Genomic DNA, 24778 nt, shown 5'->3' on the forward strand with positions numbered 1-24778 from the left:
TTATCTCAGATCAGTTGGAATCCATTGTCCCAGCTGTACCCGTTTTTAGCCTCTTGTCCCCAGTCAGCCTCCCTGAATGAGAGGGCAGTGTGGGAAACTAAGCAGGCCTTGGTGCTATGCAAGCACAGCTCAGTAGCAGCTAAAATATGCATTATCAGCACTATTTTGGTCACAAATACAAAACACGACTTAAACTAATGTCTATGTTCTTCCACAAAATCACAGAACCATTTAAGTCAGTTTCAGGACCATTTCAGGACAAGTGAAGTTAACCTTTGACTGAACACCATTAAGTGCCATGTCCAGCTATTTCCTGAATGCCTCTAGGGAAAGTGACTCCACCACTTCTCTAGGCAGTCTGTTCCAATGTTTAACTACACTTTAAGTGAAGAAATTCTTTCTGATGTCCATCCTGAACCTCCCCTGGTGCAATTTGAGACTATGTCCTCTCATCCTGTCACTGGTTGCCTTGGAGAAGAAGCCAACCCCCGCCTCACTGTGACCTCCTCTCAGACAATAGTAGAGAGCAATAAGGTCTCCCCTGAGCCTCCAGCACCCCAATGTCTTTCTTGAAGTGAAGGGCCCAGACTGGTGATAGAACTCCAGATGCAGCCTCACCAGGGCCAAGTTCAGGGGGACAGTGACTTCCCTGGTCCTGCCAGCCACTATTCTTGACACAGGCGAGGATGCCATTGGCCTTCTTGGCCACCTGGCCAAAGTGATGGCTCGTGTTTAGCTGGCTGTCAACCAGCACTCCCAGGTCCTTTTCCTCGGGCCGCTTTGCAGCCACTCTGTCCCCAGCCTGTTATGGTGCATGGACTTGTTTTTACTGAAGTGCAGGACTTGGCACTTGGCCTGGTTGAACTTCACAGTTGGCATCAGATTATTAATCCATCTTGTCCAGATCCTTCTGCAGAGCCTGCCTGCCCTTCAGCAGATCAATATGCACCCAACCAGGCACAAATCTACCCAATTTACTCTCAATTACCTCACCAGTTCATCAATGATGATATTAAACAGGACAATATTGAGCCCTGGGAACATCACTAGTGACCAGATGCCAACTGGATGCAGCATCATTCACCATCACGTTCTGGGCCTGGACATTCAGTTCGGTTTTCAACGCAGGGAAGAGTGCACCTCTCCAATCTGTGAGCTGTCAGCTTTTACAGGAATGACATGGGAGACAGTATTAAAAGCTTTGTTACAGTCCAGGCAGACAACATCCACAGCCTTTCCATCATCCATTAGGCAGGTAAGTTGGTCATAAAAGATCAGGTTGGTCAAGCAGGACTTACTTTCTTAAACCCATGCTGCCTAAGCCTGATCCCTTGGTTGTCCTGTTTGTGCTGTATGTATCTGTTTATAACTGTGCTGGGCACCAAGGTCAGGCTGAAAGGCTTGTAGTTCCTCGGAACTTCCTTACAGTCCATCTTGGGGATGGGTGTTAAAGTGGCCAACTTCCATTCATCTCTGATCTCCCTGGTGAGCCAGGACTGATGACAAATAATGGAGAGCACATGCATCCTACAATGTTCCATAGACTAGTGATTTTCCACGTGGCACAGCCAGTCACTCACTATTTTGTTACAGATTGCAGTCTACTGCAATTTGGGTCTACTCTGCTTTTTGTCCCTGACCACCTGTTTAGGGTGTTGGTTGTCTTTGCTGTTAAAGACTGAGCCAGAGAAGACATTAAGTATCTCAACCTCTTCCTCATTGTTGGTGATACTCCATGCCAGGTCCAATAAAGAATGCAGATTTTCCTTGGCCTTCCTCTGTTCTTAAAGTATTTCTAAAAACATTTTCTATTACCTTTTACAGCAGTAGTCAGACTGAGCTTTAGTTGAGATTTCACTGTTCTGATTTTCTTTCTACACGACCTACCATCACTCTATTCTTCCTGAGTTGTTTGCATCTTCTTCCAAGGGCCACAAATTCTCTTTTTTTGTATCTGAGTTCCTGCAAAAGCTCCCTGTTACACCAGGCCAATTTTCTTTCCTGGCAGCTCACCTTTTGGCAAATAGTGAAGGTTTGCTCCTCTGCTTTAAGATTTCCATCTATATCCAGCCTTCAAGGACCCCTTTATTATTAGGAACTGATCACCTTATATTCATGGCCTGAGCCTGCTCTATTCTGTACTAAGATATCTTCCATTCTATATTCCTGTTTCGCAAAATTTGTATGATAGTATAGTATCAGTCACTGTATATTTTGATTCATGTTTTTCATCCACACTGACGCCAATCTATGTCATCTGAAGATATCTCAGGTGCTTGAGCAACCTCCTTTTACTTAAAATCTCCACACTTCCATGTAATGAAATCCCCAATGAAACAGGAAACAAAAACTTCTCAAATATATTTTGCATCAGTTCTACTGAAATCACACCTAAGCAGAAATGAAAAATAGTTTACAAATACAAGAATGCAAACCTGGAGTACCATGCTTAGATCTCCTTGGCAGGAAAAAAAGTCTTGGAAGCCTTTGGAGATCCCAAGAACAGTTTAGGGGAATCTTCTTAGGGAAAATTTTCTTTCATGCAAGGAAGATACTAACAGACGCAAAGATCCTAGAGTCACAAGACAAAAATGAGGAGTAATACAGTGATGTGCACACAAGTCATGGATGAATCTTCACCTAGTCTGCATACTCCATTTTTCATAGTGGATGACTAGTGTGACAACATTTTAAAGAAACTAAGATTATGTAACTTTGTATCTGCACCATATTCCAGCTCAGAAACACACTTCCGACCCATCTTGAATTCTGAATGCAATTTCAATGGCACTGTGCAAGATATGTACTGTGCTTAACCCTAAATTTTATTTGATGCTGTTCTGAATTAAACAGACCTTCCATTTCTCCTTAAAGATGCATTTCAAAGATGAATGAGGAAATTGTTGGAATAAGCTCAAATCCTACTTTTATTTGTGTTCATAATTGCTTTTTAATGAAACTTAGGTCATTGATTCAGCGGGAGCAAAGTTTCTTTTTACTTGGAAAAAGGATTCCAGTGTAAGAAGTCTAATTCTAACAGGCACACTTCAGTGCAGAACAAGTTAGCAGCTGTTCACCTGATGTTCATGGAGTCTTAAGAAGAGACATAAGTTTGGGCTGAAAAATAAAACACACCTTCTCACTACCCTGTCTTTGCCACCCCTTGACAAAGCTAGCCAGCAGCCTCACCATCACACATTTTGGCTAAGTAAACAAGCCATAGTCGCCTCCTCAGTTTTCTAACACCAGAGATTTGATGATTGCTTTGAGTCTGTATAGCAGTACAAGTGCTTTTTAAACCAGGCTAAACATATACTCATCAGTTCAATCTACTTCTGTGATATCCATTTCTTTAGTTCTACATCTGAATTTCTCTATCTTGATTATTTTTCTTCAGGAAAAGGAACAAAGGTAATTTGTCTTCAGGAGCGAAATCTAACTTTGATGAAGTGTCTACGGTAATAATCTGCCCATATCTTTAAGAAAAATTACAGAATTACAGAAATGTAAATCAAAGCTATAAAAAGAAACCTGCCAACAGAATTAACCTTTCAAATGCACGCATTTTCATTTGCAAAAAAAAGCAACGTCTGAAAAATTCTTATAAAAACCCCCTATTAATGCCACTAAGATATTAGTTTATATCGCAACTTCGCAAAATTCAACCATTAATAATATGATATTTATAAAAATGCTTCCATTTAAAAGCTTTTGACACTGGATTTACAATTGCTTTATCAAATCTATATTTAGAGGTCTTCCTTGATGCCACAAACATTAGAAGAGTAATCAATGGTATACTTATGCTGGCTGAAAAGTCTCAGTGAACCACATTTTGCACCACCTTTGACTGTGCTGACTAACTGTGAAACCATCTGGCAAAATCAATTACCACATATGCAGCATGGGTCCACTCTTTAACTTTCTCCATTACCTATAATGTCTGAAAAGCAGAAAGCACAGAAAAAATGTATTTTTGGTCTCAAATTCTATTCAGCTGTATATGTAAACCTGCATGCAACTTGAAACTGGTTTACCGTTTTACCACATCAAAACTAGCCTACTGTAGCTGAAAATTCTCCCTTGTTAAGTTCAAAATCCCAAAATACAGACACAACCTTAGAAAAAATATCTACTCTTGGAAAAAGAACATCTGAAAAAAACTTTCACATCTAACTCTTGATAGAGAAGAATTCAGAAAAGTTTGTATCCCTCCTATTGTTGACTTTGAATTGTAAGGGAATATCTGACTCATTGTGATCAGTAATTTACATAAAAGTACTAGAAGCAATTGCATAATGCTTCAGAACTTAATTTTATTTGTGAGCTCATTGTCTGGTACTTCAGTAATTAGAAACAGAAAGAAGGCTTTCCTTAAGCGTTGTGGTTAAATGTTTGAGACCATGAAAGTCTTATACGTCATAAAAAGGAAAAGCTCTGTTCCTCAAATACCAGTTAAGCAGTAAACAATACTGCTCAGTGACTGATATCAGGGTATAGAAAAAAGACTATTTTTTCATCTTTCAACTGGAATTCTAGCAGAATTTGGGTTTTGTTTATTCCTCTGTTTCACTTCTCTCACTTTCAATGACTACTCAAAGAATTGTCTTTCCTATGGCTCTCAAAAATTATAAATTATACCACTTACAGTTGTCAGACAGGACCATGTAACACTGTGTGATAATATAATGAGCAGATTAGAAGAGTTTAACAAAAAGACAATTTTTGGCAGTCTGACAAAACTTTCATTATGAGACTTTCCACTATTAAAGCTGGAACCTGGATCAAAAGGCTACTTAATTAAGGCTTGTAGTCCAATGAATTTTTTTAATGTCTTGTCAATATGAAATGCTGTAATCAAGGACTGATCATAAACACCAGTGATGAGAAGCACCTATCAGTAGGTGAACTGACTTAACAGAGACTGCCCCTCCTCTAGCCTGGCTAATTGTCCTCAGCATCCAACAATTCTAAGATTCCACTTACTTTCAGAAAACATCAAATGAACAGACATTTTATTCTGAAACAGTAAAGCATGAGAACTTCAAAACATCAGCTGTTAGTTTGTTCTCTGTTCTGGTTTAATGCACACCTCATCTCTTCCCATAGGTTAAACACGTATTTTGCATGAAAAGGAAAACATTTTCAAGTGCAGTATATAGTCAGGATTTGTGCTCCATGTTTTTACAACAATTTCCTTTCAAGAAAAGAAAGTTTTCTGCTAAAAGATTCTAAACACATGTTTTCAGTTCTACCCTGAGAAAAGAAATGAAGTATGTATGATGATGTCCTTGAGGCACAGCAATCTGAAGGATAAGCATGTTGTATAACAGCACCCAAAAACTCAAAGTAACAGTTAAAACACAAAATGAAGAAAAAATTGCTCCAAATGAATCTAAAATTATTACACTTCATCACAGTACAATTCTGCAAGCCACAAAGTTTATCTTCCTTATTTTTTCAATTTTTTACTGGAACCTTTAACTACTGGCAAGCAACAACTACTGGGAAGATCTAGTATGTCATGCAGCAAGATATTCTCCATGCTCCACCATGCCCCATGGCCAGGAGAGGGTTAACTTTTGCAGCATCCAGGAGGGATGAGGCCATGGGTTATTTGACACCACCTCTAGCCATGAAGGGGAGAGGAGTGCTGTGCAGAGGGGTGCTGTTTGTGGGTCTGCTGGTTTATAAGACTACAGGGCTCTGTCTTGCACACTCTGTTACTACTCATGGTCTTCTTATTTCATTGTTGCTCCCAGTAAATTGTTCCTATCAATGAACAATGATGTTCACCTTCTGTGTCGCCAATTCTCTCCAACCCTGCTGTAAGAGAGCAGGAAGAAGTGAAAGGAGTGACACAAGGTCCTTAGTATTTAGTGGGGACAGTAAACTGGGGAATACCATTTCTAAACCATGACAGGTCACTAGATTGGCTAAGTAATCTACAGGTTACTTGGAGATTAGCTGATGAATCACTAACAATGCTCCTTGTATAAAGTGGCAGCCTGTAAGCTGAAACAGACTGAACTTATTTCACTAATAACATCTGCTAAAATTGCAGCACAGTAGGATGTGGCCATAACACAGTTTAGAATCAGAGTACAACCAAAACATGATAAATCAGGATTACAGTCACTGACTGCAGCTTCTATACCAATGACCTCTGACGGCTTGGTTCAGATTCTGGTTTTCACAAATGAACATTTGTGAATGTCACCAGCTAGAAAAAACAATCCAAAATCTGCAGTTTTCTAAAAATCCTAACTGAAGTCCATGAAATTTACAGTGACACTGAGATAAACTAGACACCTGACATTTAGTCATTGGTAACTGAAACCTACAATATCACACTCAGTGTAAGAATTTAATTCTATGGATCTGAAATATATACACATATTAAGTGTAAAATTAATTTTTAGCCTAAATTACCTCCCCCTTAAGGAGTATTTCTGAGCTATCAGAGATGCTTTTCTGGCATCCAACAGACCACACTATGTAGAGACAATATCACTTCATGCTTTGGTTTTATCTCCAGAGGTTGGAGAACATCATGTCAAAAAGTCAGGGTACAGAAGAAGAGCAAACACAATACAGATTCCCTCTGTAAACAAAAGCCTTTACCTAAGACCTGATACCTTACTCCAACTGAAAGTAAAGATGGTGCAGCAGTGCTTCTCTGTACAGTTTATCTTCCCTTCTGTTTTATTCACAGCAATACAGCAAATTTAAAATCAATAGCAACAGGTGCATACCAGCACTCAAACTGCATAGAAATATACTCCCAGTTGTCAGCATTCCTTTCTGTCACAGTGCTGCTGTGGGAACCTTTTGAGATGATCATTCAAACCACCAATGAGAGACTTCAGGCTCTCTTTGTTTGCTGCGCTCAGTTCTTCAGGTATCTGACTGAATAGTGTCACAGCAGGGAATAAAGCTTTTCAATTTCTTTCTATTGACTATCCAGGAGGAAACAGAAGCTCATCTGCCTGTCAAATATCTTGTATCCAATATGATTAAATGACTCTGGATGTACTACAGGCCTTCACCATGAGAGTATAAACTAGCAGCTTGCCACTCTATGAAGAAAATTAAGACTTTGGCATTTTATTGGGCATCTACATTAATGTGATTGGCAAAGGAAAGTAATAATGAATCATAATGGATGCCATGGCAAAACAATGCTGATGTGCTGGATCAAACATGACTGAAACTCACCAACTCACTAATTTTTTGTGAGAAATGGTGTAAAGTTCTCCCCATATTGCAAAGTTTAGACATAAGAGATTGTTTCTAATAACTTCTGAATGACAAGAATTGTTGTCTTTCAAAGATCTTGCACTCATTAAAAAGCAATTTAGAAGGTTATTGAAATAAATTATTTATGTAGGGTGATGCATCATTGAAAAATGTTGAAGAGGTATCCAAATAGTGACTCAGTATCTCCAAAACAGAAATAACAGCTCACTTTTACTTTTCCTTATGTAAGTTTAACAAGAATTGCATTAATGTCAACCAGTATTATTTAAAGGAGTTTTTTTAGAAGTCCCTCTGTTTTATAAAAGTACCTGTTACCAAAGTAAAACCTAAGCTTTCAAATATCATCCCTAAGAAATTTCTTACGAAACAGAAGAAGTAATTTTTTGTTTTGGTGAAAAAAATACTATGAATATTTCTGTTTTATTCCTGAGGCTATATAATAAGTACAATACCATTTCAGTGACCCCATTGCATTCTGTTATGGACCTGTGACTGAAAATGCCTAATTTTATAAACACAGATGTTAACAAATAGCAGTGGAATAACAGAAAAAGAATAAAGCAGTAAACCAAAACAAGATGCCTTGCATAGCAGAAATTACTTCATCCACAGCTGACTGCCTCTGAGCAAAAGGAAACTCTAGTATAAGTCTGCACCATTTAGAAGCTTCATGATTTGCTGGCAATTTGTAGAAACCAAAGCAAACTTTTGGCAGCATGCCTACATACCATAGTAGTTAAAGAAACTATCATCCCACCCATTTTGACTACAAGCCTTGAAAGTTTAGTCTAATGTTTCTTCCTACCCTCCTGTTCTCCTTAGCTAGTAGAAGATTAAATGTAAAACTTCCAAAATATAATTTTGGAAAGTGGCACTTCGGTGCTCACACTAAAGTAATCTATAGTTAATTTCTTCTTGCTCCTTTTTGCCCACCAATAAGCCTCAGCAATAGAAAGTCTTCACTCTAATTAAAAGTGAAAAGCTAACACACAGATCCAATACTCTGATGTTTCACAGCTGCATGCAGAGCTGCCCAGACACCTGTTTATTTTTATAGCAACTCCTTTTGCTCTTTATCATTCCATCCCTTAAGGCTGGATTACAAAATGAGGCAGAATAAACTAGATCATCTTGAAAATGACAGTGCATTTCTACATCCCACCTTCACTGAAAAACACAAATCACTATTATGGTAATTTGTCCATCCAGCTGCTACTGAAGGAAGCAGGAATCAACCAAACTGATCTACACATTATGAAGTCTTTGTAATGCATGGCTTTCAGAATGTTCCCTGCCTGTGTTTAGCTCAACTTTCCTGACACAACTTGAGTTTCCAGTGCCAAATGGCCATGTATGCTGGACAATCTGAATTCCTGCCCCAATTTCTGAAGGTATTTTAGACACAAAAAATATGGACAGCACTATTAAGTGGTGCTTTTCAGTACCTGTGTACGGGTTTAATTCTTGTTTAGTCTACAGGCAACTAGGAAAAAAGGGCAAGAGCTGCAAAAACTGAAGGTGGTTAACTGCTGATTATCACATTTCATGTATCTGCTAACTTGAAACATTGAGCCTCTAAGTTCTAAGTAGAGGCTAGGCTGCCAAATAATCTTATACTGAAAGCATGTTTCATGTATCCTTGGTGTCCAAAAGCTGACTCTGTACTGTCTGACTGACACTGACAAAGCATAGAACAGCAAAGCTTCTGCCCTCCTATCACCCTGCTTCATTGCAGAATCTTGGAGGCTGGGCAGTGCAAGTACTTAATGGGGAGGCAGGGAATGAAAACTAAAATCCCCTGGGCTCTAAGAGATAAAAGAAGCAGTCCATATCCTGTATAAAACTTAAACTACTAATAAAATAGAAAGCAGACTCACTTTTCTGGACATGCTTTGTAAAAAAGTGACTTCACTACTCTGACAAAAAAAAGGATTCAAATTCACAGGTGAAGGTGGCTTTTTGCTGCACCCAGAAGTCCTTGAAAGTGCACTGAAATTTGGAAGTCTCTAAGTGTACCCTTGTTATGCCTCAAATTCAAGAAGCCCAAGAGAAGCATCTTCCTACAGCTGAGACAGGATGTGTCCCTAAAGTGTATGTAGGGATAGGTATGTGGTGGACAGAAGAAATGGGTGTGCTGTGATGCAAACCTGCAGCTCAGCTGAAGGGCAAGTATTTGCAGAGGGCAAGTAATGAGGCCTTGTTCTTTATCCTGTCCTATTATGATGTAACAGCCTTCCCTGGATTTATCATGAGGGTTTTGACCAGGAGAGGATTCTCCCATCAAAGTGATCCAAGGTTGCTTATTTCTGCAGTTAAATCAATGTTAAATTTTGCACCTGACTCCCAGCTTTCACCAGCTGCATTCTTCTGTGTCACAGAATTGTCACAGTACAGCTGGTCTGGACTGGACAAAGTAAATCTGACCATAACACAAACCCAATTCAGCTAGCCTAGCTCATGTCTGAACACGTCCCTGGATAAGTTATACAGGACCCTCGGCCAGCCGCATCCAAGCTGAGAAGTAAGCACATGAGCGGCCAGGATGTTGGGCAGGGACAGAGACCTCAGCCAATGTCTGTCTAGCCCAGGAAATTTGAATTAGGTATGTAAGTGAGTTCTGAATAATAAACAAGGCTGCTTTGTCTCAGGAGTACCTGGAGCACGAGTCGTGGATTTTGTCTCCCCATCCATGGCTGCCACGTTACACTTCTGGATAAAATTTGTTTGTAGGAAAGAAACAACATACCCCATAAAGCATTTTAGCTGTATAAAGGACAAGGTTTCAACCTCTGTAGTTTCTTTTCTGTAGGCAGAAACTATTAAATGCTTTTCAGAACTAAAAAAACCAAAACAGCCCAAACCTCAAGAAAACAAAATGTGTAGTCAACATATTGACAACGATATGTCCTACAAAATATATGTAGGATTCTCCTTCCTTCAAATGATGCAATTCCACAGAAGGGTGTTTCCTTCTGCCAAGAACCTAGCTAAGAAAATGTTACCATCAAATAACTGCCCTCAAATATCCATTGAGCAGAAAGGTGGCCCACTTTCTCAGGTGAGGTGTCCTCTCTGGTTTTCTCCAAGCCTTAACCAGAGCATATTCAAAGAGCAAAACTGGAACGAGAAATATCAGAAAGCAGAACTCTTAAGGGGAAATATGTCCTTCATTGAGATATCTCCAACTAGTCATGTGACACAGATAAAACCTGCCAGAATTCCCACTTCTGTGCTTCTATCAAAGTCCAAATGAAAAACCTCCATCACTTTAAAAGGCATCATTGGAGGAAGAAAAAGAAGCAACAACCTCCATTAACTTGCCTACTTCAATAAAAAAAAATTCTACAAAGTGTAAGAGAGTCAGAAACTAGAACATTTTTAACACATAGTAACCCCCCAATAATTCAATGAAATGACATTTAAGAAAAGCAAGTCATCCCATATATTCTGCCTCTCAAAGGGATTGAAAATGATTCATTTCAGATGCCCAGAATTCTCAGACTAATTTTTATGTATATTCAGATAGTTTCAAATGCTTTCAAAGAGTCATGGGTGTGCATGGAAAAGACAAAAATATGTATTTCACAAAGATTTTAATGCAGATCATTCTGTTTTATGAGGAATCAAGTTTTGTAGAGTTTCACAGATGCATTGGTACCTTCTACCTGCTGGCTCAGATTGAAAATGTCAAGGGTATCATAGTGCCTTACTTGTTCTCGTTGCTGGCATCATATCGAGGCATAGGGTCAAAATCATTTCCATTTACATCAAAACTGGCCTGAGAATCCTGTATCCAACAAAAGAAAAAAAAACAGTTGTTAATTAATTAGGCATTGACTCATGTGGCCTATACATCAGTTAGCAGGTTCTTACAAATGAGTAATTAGGCTAACTAATATCCATGTGGTTTCATGGTGACTGTCTTTTAGGAAAACATTATGTACAGGAATTAAATATTTTATTTTCATTTTGGAACACAGAGAAGGATAAAAAAATGCCCAGAAAAAGTATAGGTCCAGCATTAGGGAGGAAATAGAAAATGGTGTTTTATTTAATCAGAAGGCTACTTCTCTTCTAAGAACCTTTTGGAAATTAAGGGAGTTCACTCTCAAAACAGGGATTTTGCTGAATGTTTTAAGATTCAAAAACTATCTACATGACTGTAACTGAAATTTCAGCCACTGTTTCAAGAAATAAAAATAATATAATTTTCTTAAGAATATTGTTATAAAATTACATATTGGAAAGCAACACAAACTGCTTCCCCATGTCCTTGAGAGTATAACTGTTTCAAATATCTGCAAGATATCTTTCTTTTTGTTCCATATTTATCATGGTTCTTACAGCTGAAAATAGTTCATAATGTGAACAGCTGCTGTTTTGTATGGCTCTTATTAATTGATGCAGTAGCATGTGGTGTGTTGACATGGCAAGCAGCAATTTTTAAACTCTTGTTTGTTCAAAACCAGTTACACATCCACCTCAAATATGCCTATTTGCAGCCCCATTACCTATAATCTGAGATATAGAAGGCATTTGTGATCAAACAAGCAAGGTGTATTGCTTGTGAATTTGGGGAATTGTTGGTGTGGGGAAAGGGAGAGAGAAGTGGTAAGGATATAAATAGTTGCTTTAAATTAAGTGGTAGGACAATACTGGAATGAGGTGACATGACAATCTGGGTCGTTCACTGTGGAGGTAAAATTATGTCTGCTTTATTTAAATAATTTAAGATATTAAAATGAAAGATGTGTCATGTGCTAGGATCAAAGATACATTGACAAATTGGGCAATTGCCCCCCACTCGTGTTTTCACATCCTCCAAGTTGAGTTCCACTTGTAGCAAGGGAAGGATGCATATGTAAACATGGCTAATTTAAAATAAGTGTCTGTAAACTGTGAACATCATTGTAGTTTTTAACGGGTTGTTAAAGCTGTTTTTGTCATGATCTCTTAATGCTCTGTCAAGAAGATAAGCTTGCTGGCAAAAAGCCTGTGTTTAGGGCTCTTTAACAAGATCTACATTTGTAATGGGAATGAAGGTATGTGCATGCCTTGCACTGGTCATCTTCACCAGTCTAGCTCAATCCAAATATATTTGCTTCTTTCATTACTCTTTGTAGAAGCACACCTTGCACATTTTAGTTCAGACAAATTGTAAGGTCCTCATGTGGTTCACATGCCTTCAGCTAATGCCTATTTCCAAAAGATAGGACAAATCACTCCAGCAAAATTTGGTCCTGATGCTCTGAACAGCATCAAACTCTGACATCAACACAGAAAGCAACCTACCAGAGAAGAAGATTCGAAGATTCTCCTTATGTTATCAGCCTCCAAGACAGATTTAAATCAGTCATCTAAATGTGGTGAACCACAAGCAAACAGAAACCTCCTGAGGCAATGTGAGACACAGAAGACAGAAAACAATGGATGCAGCTCTATCACAAGTTGTGAGGGGACTCAGTAGAGTTAAAAGATATTTACTAGAAAGAATATTCTACAACAGAATATTCTACACTTGTTTTTAACTGAGTGAATCACGAAAGGTCATATACTTTTCCTTTCATATTGTTTCTAGCAGTATGATAAATAGCTTTAAAAATTAATGCATGGAAAGATTACTGTAAAATTACTGTCTTCGAGAAAAGCTTCTGTCGCACTGACTAAATGTATTGGCCAAATACGGAATTCAGCTGCATGTGTTAACTGAAAAGCAATGTATTCCATTTCTAAGTTTTGAGAGTGTGAAGATATTAAGTAAAAAAATTGCAGAAGAGACAAAAAATATCCAGTAATTGGTTCCAGTCATTCAGAAATTCAGGGCTCAGCTACAAGAGGCATCCAGATATTAAGTGTGTTCAGATGAAACACAGTCTTAGCTAAAACAATATGTTTTATCAAAAACTGTTTTCTTTCTTCCCATTGGTGTTAATATTTGAGGAAACACTTGTATGACTCTTCCTCCCTCCCTCCTCTCTTCCTCCATCTTTCTAGAAGCAGCAAGTTATTTTTTGAGTAATAACAAAGCAGGAAACCTGGACTCTTGTGGACACTCACATAATTCTGCATCAAGTCTGGGTGGTTTCTTTCAATGCCGTCATCCAGGATGGTGACCACAACATTCTTTCCAGTGTAACCTCTCTTCCAAGCACCTACTATATTCATATCTGATTGGCAATGGTGGGTGTTGTCACTGCAGTGCTGGGGAGAGAAGAGAGGAAGATGTCGTATATTGTAGATTACTGAGCAATGAGGGATTGATCCTACTTGCATTAGCATTGCTATTTAAAATCGCACATAAACATAGATTTGAATAGGAACTACACAACATCAACACCTTTATTTAGACAGAAAACAATTTAAAAAGAAAGCAAATTGTATAAAAACTTCATGTCCTGCTTATTTCTTCTTCTGATTATTCTTCATGCTAAGCAATACAAAAGGGAAGCATTCAGCTATACTGAATTTGAATTATTTTTTTTTTTTTTCCAAAAAACAAGCCATGTGTGGATAAAAGTAGACAAATGCTTGTATTGAAATGGTCATGGAAAAAAAACACCTTGCTTTTTAGAGCTTACATGCTGTGTACAATTTCTTGACAGAGTATTTGGAAACTAATCAAGATTCATTTCTATCTACAAAAGAAGGCTTTTGGCAGGTTTTGTGCAGTGTCAGCAGGAGATGAGCCACAGTTAAGAACCTGTAATGAAAACACCACCCTGAAAATCTTGCATCTTAGGGAGTTGGATGAATTGTAGATAGAGTTGATTGACAGCAGCCTGGGGTACAGCTTTCAGAGCAACCAAGTCCAGTGTGATGGAGAAAGAAAGTTTAGTGTACATTAAAGCTGAAAGCCTCTTCCTAGAAACAAATGCACCCAGTTCACGTGAAGAAATCTGGCTCGCCATGGCAATGAGACATGACCCTCAGGTATTTGTAATGCCCCATTAGCCACTCTCTAATCGACATGCACAGCCCTCCCCTGTGAAATTAGTTCAATGAGCCTCTCTCATCAGTACTGCTTTCCTGCAGCTCCACCAGGCTCAGACACAGCAACAGGCAAAAACAGAAAAAAGAGGGGGTACAGGGAAGGGTAAAAGGAAAGGGTTGGAGGAAGAAAAAAGAAATTAAAGAAGAAATTTGTATTCTAACAACAGTGGACGTAGAGCATGCTCCATCTTAATCCCTACCCCACCACCTCACGTCCCCACTTCAGCCTGATGTCTTGTCACTCCACAAATTGCAAGGAGTAAATAGATTTGGAGGGGAGTGCTCCACCTTGGCTTAGTCTCCTCCTTAGTTTAGTCAGCACAATGAAAAACCATTAGCAATCCTATGTGCAAACTGCCTTCTATTAAATAATAATTTTCCTCCTCCTCCTCCTTTCTCTCCAGTTTACCACCCAAATCAGAGGACTTAAGAGTGGTAATTTGTTATTACTAGAACAACGTTCTATTATTATACGTAACATAAAGTCTCTCTCAGGGTCTTTCCATTGTGCCCACAAATATCTGTCTCTCTCTGTCAATCCAGTACCACACAAAGGACTTCAGGGACCAGTTCCAAGGAATGTGTAGCTTTTGTTCTCTGTATTGCTTGGAAATGCTCATGCTGCTGGCTTTATGAAATTAATTACAGTGTAAACTTGCTGTCCAAATGTAATGGCTGTACACACAAGGATTTCAAATGTACAAACAAGATGGGTAAACAAATTTATCATTTCCAGGTACATTTGTCTTTTCCAAAATGTTACTAAATTAAGTATCAGAAAATACCTGCAAAAGTTTTTAGTATCATCCTCCACATTTTCTAATGTGAAGACAATGAGACAGGAAGGTAGAACCACCAGCCTTTAGCGACAGGGTAAAACCAAGAGTGAGCTACAATGGCCAATCAGGATTCCTGACTCTGGCCTCCAGTCAGATTTACTGGACCTTACACTGTGCCTTTATCCCCATTTCTGAAATGCCAAATGACCCTCAGCTGCTTTGCTTAATGTCTTGTCCTCTATTCCTAGGGGATGAGCTTGTTATTTTGCTTTCATGCCAGCCAAACCACACAGGCTGAGCAAGCATATGGGTATTTTAATCCCCATTCCTTTGCAAGCTCTTTGGATCTCTGCCAGAAGGTCACCAGTACTTTCCTTAATGAGTCCATTGCCCTCACTTGCTTTACTTGAATATTTGCTTTTGTGGTGGTGACTGAAGAGGCCTTTGCTAAATGCATGGAGACAGCCATGAAAGATGTATCTTGCCTTACTGTGTGCTCTGATGATTCTATCAAGAGACACACGAGGTCAAATTGATTATGCAAGGGTAAAGAAGTTGTAACTGTGGGCCCACTTATAATTTTAGTATACAGCATATGTTAACATATGGATACAAAATGTAAAGGCAGCAAAGAAGAATCCAAACGGAAATAGTTCAGCAGCAGATGAAGGGTTCAGTTATAACCATTGCAATAAAAAACAACTTCTCATGTGCTATTTAGAAGGGCATCTGTTTTTTTTCACCTCTACTCCCCACACCTTTTCCTTCTATTCAATTATTTATTTATGCATTTTTTTAATCCCTGCCCTGTTTCTAGCCTTATTTTTCTGTTCCAGTACCGTCTTTTACCAGTGAACTCCCAGTTTTGTTTAATTCAATATCTTATGTAAGATTCCTGTATTTTAATCACAAATTAGACTTTCCCTCATATTTGTGTCTGATTTTCTCCAGAAAAATCAGACTGGGCATTTTCCTCTTGATGCGGTCTGATTTGTCTTTAATCGAGAACACTTTAAATCTTGGAGGGCAATTACTCTTTAAGTACTATCTTTTATGGTATATGGTATAGATACGCCACTGCACATACTACAGAATCTAACGCCAGCTATTAATGGGCTTCACTTGGACTCTTTCCTGTCCCTTGGACTGGTTTTGGCTGGGACAGAGTTAATTTTAACTCTCTTCACAGTGGCTACTATGGGGCTGTTTAGGATTTGTGATGAACAGAGTTTGGATAAAACAGGGATGTTTTCGTTATTGCTTAGAAGTGTTTACCAGAGCCAAAGCCTTTTTTTTCTCTTCACATCACTCCCTCAGTGAGGAGGCTGGGGACAAGAAGTTGGGAGGGGACACAGCTGGGACACAGGTGACCAGATCATAGGATGTCAAGCTCAGTAGTTAAAGCTGGGGAGGGGAAGAAGGAAGGGGAAAATGTTCCAAGTGATGGCATTTGTCTTCCCAAGTAACTTTTACCCAATGGAGCCCTCCTTCCTGGAGATGGTTGAACACCTGGGAAATGATGAATGAATTCCCTCTTTTGTTTTGCTAGCGTCTGCAAGTTTAGCTTTCCCTATTAAATTGTTTTTATCTCAATGTATATATTTTCTTGCTTTTATCCTTCTGATTCTCTCCTGCTGGGGAAGCAAGCAAGCAGCTATGTGGTGCTTAACTGCTGGACTGGGTTAAAATTCCTCTTTCCTTCAAAAAACATTTCCTGCAAAGAAATTTCCTGGGTTCCATTATATAATTTTTCCTTTAATCACCTGCTCCTTCTCTACCACCAATCAAAATTATATTGTCACGTTGTTAGCAGAGGGCTGGTTTTAATTGATTTGGAAACACTTTTTCAATTTACAGTGTTACATAATTAAAACTACATAAAAAACTATTCAACATCTGTCCTGATAATAAAAGTTATGTCATCCAGAGCGACTGAATTTTGTATCAATGAACAAATACTGCATTTTGTGGTTTATCTATTTCCATATTCTTTCTTGTCAAAATTTTGGAATTAGAATTTTATTTGTTAGAATACAAACAACTTTTGCCATGACCATGTACAAATACAGTAGTTGGAAGGCTTTTATTAGATCTGTCAATCTTTGAACTGTTGTTTTCTGAATTTTAAAGGAAACAGTATAAAATAGACTGTTCTACTGCATCTTCTGCCTCTCAAAACCGATAAGGTAATTCAGAAATTTCCTGCATTGGTACTACAACTAGACAACTGCATTAAATCAGCACTACCTCAACATATATTGATTTCATCCATAGCCTGGACAACACCATCAAAAGGAATAAATCAATGTTTGCCCAGTTATTTAGAGTAATTTTACTGAGATTTTAAAAGGGTGTTCAAAACATGATGGTTTTCATCAGACTGTGTAATTTGAAAATGTTAATGATATTGGTACCAATGATATTAACTGGTGATATTGGTTAATGATATGATATAATGGTATTTAATAGCAACCATGTACAAGGTGGAAAAACTACTGAAGTACACAAAGAAGAAGGAGGGTTATTGTATGAAAAATTTCAAATATTGAACTTTTACCATACTTGAAATTCAACATTTACAAGCATAAAAAGACAAAATATATCTTATTCTAGATATATCTTTGATACCTTTGGACAGACATTTTGGAAGCCTGCCTTTCCACAATTAACAAACAGACGCAACATGAGAAAGATTTTCTGAAGTTTGCATATTCCAGTCATTATCAGACATGGGCATGGATTCACACGGTTATTTTGTGAAATGCGTCTAAAAACTACCTCATGCTTATTATCTTAAAGTGTCTGTTACACTGATTTTTGTATTTAGAGTCTTGATATATCCGGTTAGAGATCAGGAACAAAACTGAACAGTTAAATTGAAAAATCATGAACGTATCAACGATCAAAATGTTTTGAAATTACAGAGATTAAAATCAAATTACAATAACAATTACTGTAAAATTCTGCCCTGTCATGCTTAGGAATGTCTATTAGCCTACAAACACAGAGTAAAAAAAAAGTTTCTAATTCTGTGACATGCAGTTTCTCAAGAGATGGCATATTCTGCCCTCTGTGAGTCTTCATGACTTCATTGCACTGGTTTCTTGTAGTTTTTGAGCTACAAGCAGTTCTTGGGCAAGATCTAGTCCTTATCTACAGGGATGTAGAGAAACACAATGTGATAATCAGAATGACACAATTTTGCATACCAATTGTGAGTTTGACAAGTCCTGGATCTCATTTAGTGTTAGAGTACCTATACTTCTGATCATGTGAAAGCTCTGAAATACTAGATCCCATTCAGGGGTTAGAAAAGATAGCCTGTGTATTGAGAAGAACAACAGCAGCAACAACAAAGTCTGGTTTCTTTAGGGTAGTAGTGAAATGGTCTTTGGCACAGACAGAAACAAAAATACTACAGTCATGTCCTCTGCATCAGAGGGTTTTGTCAGCTACTAACCTGCATGCATACAGAGGACAGAAGTTGCACAAGATCGCTTGTAGAGGAACGACAGTCAAGGACCAAGGCTTGACTGTCAACACAAGCAGAGAGAAAGGGGACACACAGGGCTGATTCTGACACTCTGTGGAGTTAAAGAAGTGACCTCCCTCTTCTGTGAAGGGAATGCAATGTGGGGCATTTGGCACTCCTAGCTTGGTCCAGGCACATGCACAGGCAACTTTTTAAGAGAGGAGACATCCTAATGCTACATTCAGCTTTCTGAGGTACAGGTTTGTGCAGTGTTTTAAGCTAAAACTTGCCAATTATTCTCTCTTTTCCTGAAAAAAAAAAAAAAAAAAAAGAGAGAAATAATGTGGTTTTTATTATGCTTTCCAAGTGATACAGTTTTAAAGGGGAATGAAAGAAGCAAGCAAGGCAGTAATCAAGAGAGTTGGAAAGCTACAGTCCTTATCAAAATGAGCATAAGACAATGTGATCTACTGAAATGACTTTTTGGCTTCTCCAGAGTAAGCACTTGAGAGCTACATTTTCTAAACATTATTAAAATAATGTTTCTTTTTAAAAGTCTTTCTCACTTTTTTATTATTTTATCACCAAAAAAAGATGATCAATGAAGAATTTTTAGAAGGAGGAATACTTGAATACATGCAGATCTTTTTTTTTTTTAATTTTTCTCAGGCATGACCTGATATTTAGTGCATGATAAACAGCACTTGCTAACTGTAAACAAAATATATTTCCTTCTGAGCTACATCTTTAAATAATTTCTGATTGTTGCTGCACACTGTATTTTTAAGATCTAGCAGGAGGAAGCAGATAATACAGAATCCGATTAATCTCAAATACAAGATTATTTGGCATGAAGTATTATCTGACTTCTGGAGTCATGCTTTGCTGAATTGCTACTTTTTTTTATCTGTACCTGTATCAAGAGAAATATTTCAAGACTGCATCATATTAAATATTTAATTCCAATTTATTGCTTGTGCAGCTTCAGAGGGTTTAGCTAATCTACTTTAGAGATGAATTTGGTTCTTAAGCTTCACTTCACTGATCCATTAACAAAGAATACACTTAGAGGCCAATAAAACAATCACACACTTAAGTTATTTTTTGCCTCTTTAAGAATGAAGGAGACAGAAAATCAATATGAAAGGGCTTCTTATGTTCATAAGAGTATCTGATGACTACAGAGAGAAAATAATAACTTGCAAACATACATATATGGGTTTTTGCAGTGAAAAATAAGGAGCTCATAAATGTTTATGTTTTTTTGACTGTTCAAAACTGATCAAACTGCTATTCTTAACAAAAACAGAATAATTCATAATGTATTAAATTTGTGTTCAAGACAAGTCCATCGCTTTTTCATCACTGGCACATTTAAAAATCAATAGTTGTGTTTTTTCTGTATGCTGTGTGCTGGCTTAAAGAGGAATTAATTTAGGGAAGCCTTTATGCCCATTTCACACAGGCTGATGACAGCGCACTCTTCTTAGGAGTGGGAAGCTCCCTGTTTCTTGATCTTCAGACAGCAAAGTTTCTCTCCCAGCTGCAACTGCCTCTAACATCACCTCCTACAAGGGCCATAACCTGTGCCTCCAATAGGACATTTGCTTCTAGTCCTATTTCTTTCCCGTGTGGTGACAACAGGAGAGATTCCTTCAAGGCCAAGAAAGACAAGTAGCTAAAAATGCTTTATGGTTATTACACATGTTCTGCCACCTCCGCTAAAAGGCAAATATGAAAAGTTTCATTACAAAAAAAAATTAAAACCACTGTGAAAGGTTCACTACAATATAATAATAATAATTATAATAGTAATAATAATGATAATAATAATAATAATAATAATAATAGTAATAATTAATAAGAACTACAACAACAACAACAACAATGATAATAAATGGCATATTAGACCTGGTCCATCTTGTATATCCTGACATCTCTGCTTGTGTATCGAGGGTCATGCGCTGAAAGGTATGTGTCAGTGTATGGACTCTCCCTGGGAAGGACTGGGAGAAATGTACGAGCAGCATGCAGAACATTTTGGGCAGTGAGAAAGAAAAAAAAAAAAGCAATATCTTGTGGTTACTGCCAAAAAATGCCAGAAGGAAAGAAGCATGCATTGAAATGTATGTCTGCATGTGGCCATATTCTTTCAAGCTCACTGTACAATGACTTAGTGCTACTGCTGATGTTGCTACTATTAGTACCTTCAATACCATACAAAAAGCCTCCTTAGCATGAAAAGGCCAGGAAGGAGATCAAAAGTTAATGCATTTTTCCTTGTCCAAAGTCCTGTGTCAAAAAAAACGTATGGAACTTCTTCTATTAATTGGACAGAATATGTGAGAAGAACAGCCACAGCGGTACATCATGAACCCTGGAGATTCAGTATTCACGAAGGAAAAATGACCCCTCAGAGAGACAGTGCTTACCATTTTACATGGCCTTTGACCCATTTTTTTATTTGACCTCTTCTAAATCACAAAAAAGAAAGAAAAATATGGCAGTTTTACAGGAAGTCCAAATATGCTTTTTTTTTCCTATGCATCAGTTCATGCAGTTGCAGTTCTTTAGTAAGATCAAATTTCTCCCTCTCTCTCTCAAGCTAGACCTGAAATTTTCATTATTTCTAAGAAAACAATTAGAGACGGTAAACACTGCTTTAAAGTAGTTTTCATAAGTTTCTAAGGATCCTTACCACACTGCCAAATACAGACTCTTCACAATTTACTTTTCAAGCTGTTTTCAAGTCAAAGACCATTACTTCTACATCCATTTGTTAGGAATATGAAAGAGGAAGGTGGTTTTATTTAGACTTTGAGTAAACATATGTTAGAGAATTGAAATAACTGCATGGAAAGAAGGCCCTGAGCAGATGGCTTCAATTAAGCGCTAACCTTCCAAGAGACTGATTGATGAGTGGGAGGAGCCTGGGGCTTACACAAATCCACTTCCTTCTATTTCCCCTCTTTTTTCAGTTTATAGGGGAAAGGGATGAGTGGTGCTTAAGAAGAATATATTATTTTGAGATGCTCAGAGTGGGCAGGGTGCCGGTATAGGATGGACTAGGAAACCTTTTTTAAAGAATGTTATGAACTTGTAGGAATAAGAGGATGTGCAAGGAAAACTATGAAGAAATGTTGACTCTGAATGCTTGTATGCAATTTTTAAGGACTCTTGCACTGCTGCAGTCCTTTTTTCTCTGTTTTATGTTGTGGTCTGGTCCCTCTGATCCATGAGGCAATACCCTGCTGACAGCTGGTGTTAATGGCTGGATGTCCGGGGGGGAGGTGAAGGAGAGACAGAGGGACAATGAGAGGGAGGGATCTGAGACAACCGGACATGTTCAGGAGGTTGAAGGAAAGATACATGTCCTACTCTTTCTCAAGAAACAAAAGTGAGTAGGAAATACAGGGCACTTTCAGGTCAGAATATGAAGAGAACCCCATATTCCACTACTAGTAATGGAGAATGCATGTGGTGTTTATCAGGCTGAAACTGTTTCACAGTGCATTCAGTCCAGGAAAAAACATCTCTGCTACTTGGTACCTAGCAGCCTTTTCCCTAAGAACCACAAAAGACATCAGGTTATTGTAGCCTTGGTCCATTATTTGTTTAGGTGTATCAGAGGAGATTATAAATTGCCAGAGGACAAACTTTAGGATCATGAAGCTCTTCTCTTGAGACACAAGTACAGGAATCACTTCATACCCTCCTTAGATAGCCTTATGAAAGTGTTTCATCTAACACTGAAAATGCATGCAGTGAAAATTCATTAATAGTAATGACTAAGATGAATGGCTACTATTTTAGCTTGCTTACAGGGAAGTAAGTGCTGTAGGCATCAATAAGCTTTTCACCATTTGAGTATGCTAGGGTTGATGAATGCAAGGCCTACTGTATAAGTGAAACCTGGGAAGATAAGGCCAAACCACTAGAGAGGGTGGATAGCTATATTTTGCAGTTGAGATCATCTGGCATAAATGAGAGAACTAGCCCAGAGAAGCTAGGGAGGCCTGGGAAGGAAAAGGAAAGATTACTCAGGAATATAAAAAAAAAAAACAACAAAGAAACACTAAAAAGTTTTCCATAAGATCAAGAAGTATCACACAATTATTCTTGTTACTGTCTCAGGAAATTTGACTCAAATGATGAAATTTTGAAGTTCCTCAGCAATGCTGAAAAAGGTTAGTCCAGAGATTTATGACACGACTGTGCAAAATAGAACGTAAAAATGTTGTCAAGATTGCAAAGGGTCTTACAGGAAATCTCAGCAGAGTGTCAGGATTCAAGCTATCTGAGAAAATACAGATGCTGGAGAAAGGTTCTGGAGAAGTCCAGTGTATTTGAAGACAGTGTTTTTATGGAGAACTGGGCAGAGACTGATGTCTACTGAGCTTTAAGGGTCTTGGAGAGCTGCTGCTAAACAAAATCCTAACTAGCATTAAAGACACATAGATTCCATTGATTTCAGCAGTGCTATGAAGGAACTTCTCCCAGCTGAAAACAAGGTAATTGAATATATGGAACTAATCTGAGAACACAGTTTTGAATTAATACTGTATGAATGTGCTCCTCTAGACAGAGAGAATATACAACTACAGTGTATGCACCTTTTATGCACATCAAATGTAATTTGTCAAACAACAAATGGAGGATAATCATATTCATTACTACTGGCTTATACTATGCATAAGGCAGTCTTTGCAGTGAAATGATATCCATTCATGATAACTGTTCCAGAATTTGCAGATATCTTTACAAATACAGAGAGTCTGCAGAGAAACACTCAAAGAAAGAACTAAAGAAATCAATGATCAGAACATCATCAGAAGGAAAAAATATATGCAATCAGAAGTAAACTAAAGGTATGAGTTTAATTTTATGATTGTTGACAATTCCTGAGTCCACCACTTTTTCTGGTACTACAGCTATAAAATATTCTTTGTACTTGTTATAACACTCTCTGCATTTTCCCTTGTCATTTCTACCATCGTTATCCTCTATGATTCCTGTCAGTTAGCTTTCTTATATCAGCTTACTCTATTTTCAAATCTGAGCTCTAAATTTATCATCTTTCCCCTCTTTAGTTTGTTTCTCCTACGAAGATTCTGCCCTTTTACTGCAAATATAATTTTTAAATGAATGTGCAAAAATATATTACAAAGTTAGAAAGGTTCTTTCAAGTAAAAATTCCAGGGAAGTAGAATGTACCTCTACTAAACTATATTTTTCCATGTTCTACTATGAAAACAACCACGCTAAAAAAATGGTTTTGCTTCCTTAAAAACTTTAGTGAGATCTTTGGGTCCATTAGAGACATGGTATGAATCTGTAAGCCCTTAATAACATATCCACTCATAAGGAGCTTATCTTCTAGCAGAAGATTTGGCGTATCAATTTGTACTTTGAATCCATTATGAGTCCTTAACATACAGTTTGTTCAAGGAAACATTACTTTGCATGTGCAATTATTAAGTCTCAAATCAGGAGACTCCACTAAACAGTGGAGCCTGTAGTTCAGGGAAATTGAAGCTATGTTCTTACATAGCATACTCTGAAATTGGAAGACAGTAAAGTTAGTGGAGCAGAAAGTACACAGAGTGACAAAGACAGTGATCTGGATCACTCATGAAGGTGAACCTGTTTAAGCAGTGTGTTTGTAATACACTTTCATATAAAAGCATACAAAAAATTATGCCTCTAGAATTAAGAATGCAAGGCTTAAAATGTGAGTCTACAGAAATCCAGTAGTAGTTAAAAGGATTTAAGATCTAAGGTAGACAGTTACCTACAGCTTCAAAAAGATGCTCTATGAAGCTACATATTATTCTTTGATAGTTAAGCGGTGGGGTAGCAAAAAGTGGGTTAAGACACTTTTCTTAATGACAACAATGATGCTGTTTCTGGAATAATACGTTCATGTGCCCAGGATAGAAGTTTCCAGTATGTTACTGGAGAATGTCCACTGAGTTGTCGCTTGTTTTCTTGCTGCTTCTTGTCTGAAGTAAGTGGTGTAAACACAATTTACAGTGATTCTTACAAAGCTTAAAGAACCTATTTTATCTGAGAGGGTAAAGACATGACTTGACTGCAGCATGCAAATAACTTAACACTGTTATATTTTTGAAGGGGGAATATTTATTTAATCCAGTAAAGAATGGCCTAACGAGATAAGTACACAGCAAGATAAATATGCAACTACATGTTGTAAGATTTTTAATCATCGAGACAATTCTCAATAATACTGAAGGAGAATCAACCACGGGAGTTCAGA

General features: G+C 37.8%; 1 protein-coding gene across 2 annotated transcripts in view; it reads right to left on the bottom strand.

Annotated features, from left to right (window-relative positions):
• Positions 1–24778, bottom strand: part of PCSK5 (proprotein convertase subtilisin/kexin type 5) — a 229289-nt gene that overhangs the window by 147426 nt on the left and 57085 nt on the right. For both annotated transcript variants that reach the window (XM_058864245.1, XM_058864244.1), the window contains exons 4-5: positions 13318–13461; positions 10971–11047 (exon numbers count right to left, since the gene is read on the bottom strand). In XM_058864245.1, the coding sequence (XP_058720228.1) occupies positions 10971–11047; positions 13318–13461 (221 nt within the window). The remainder of the gene's footprint in view (positions 1–10970; positions 11048–13317; positions 13462–24778) is intronic.

This window comes from Poecile atricapillus, chromosome Z (genome assembly GCF_030490865.1).
Source record: "Poecile atricapillus isolate bPoeAtr1 chromosome Z, bPoeAtr1.hap1, whole genome shotgun sequence".
Classification (NCBI taxonomy): Eukaryota; Metazoa; Chordata; class Aves; order Passeriformes; family Paridae; genus Poecile; species Poecile atricapillus.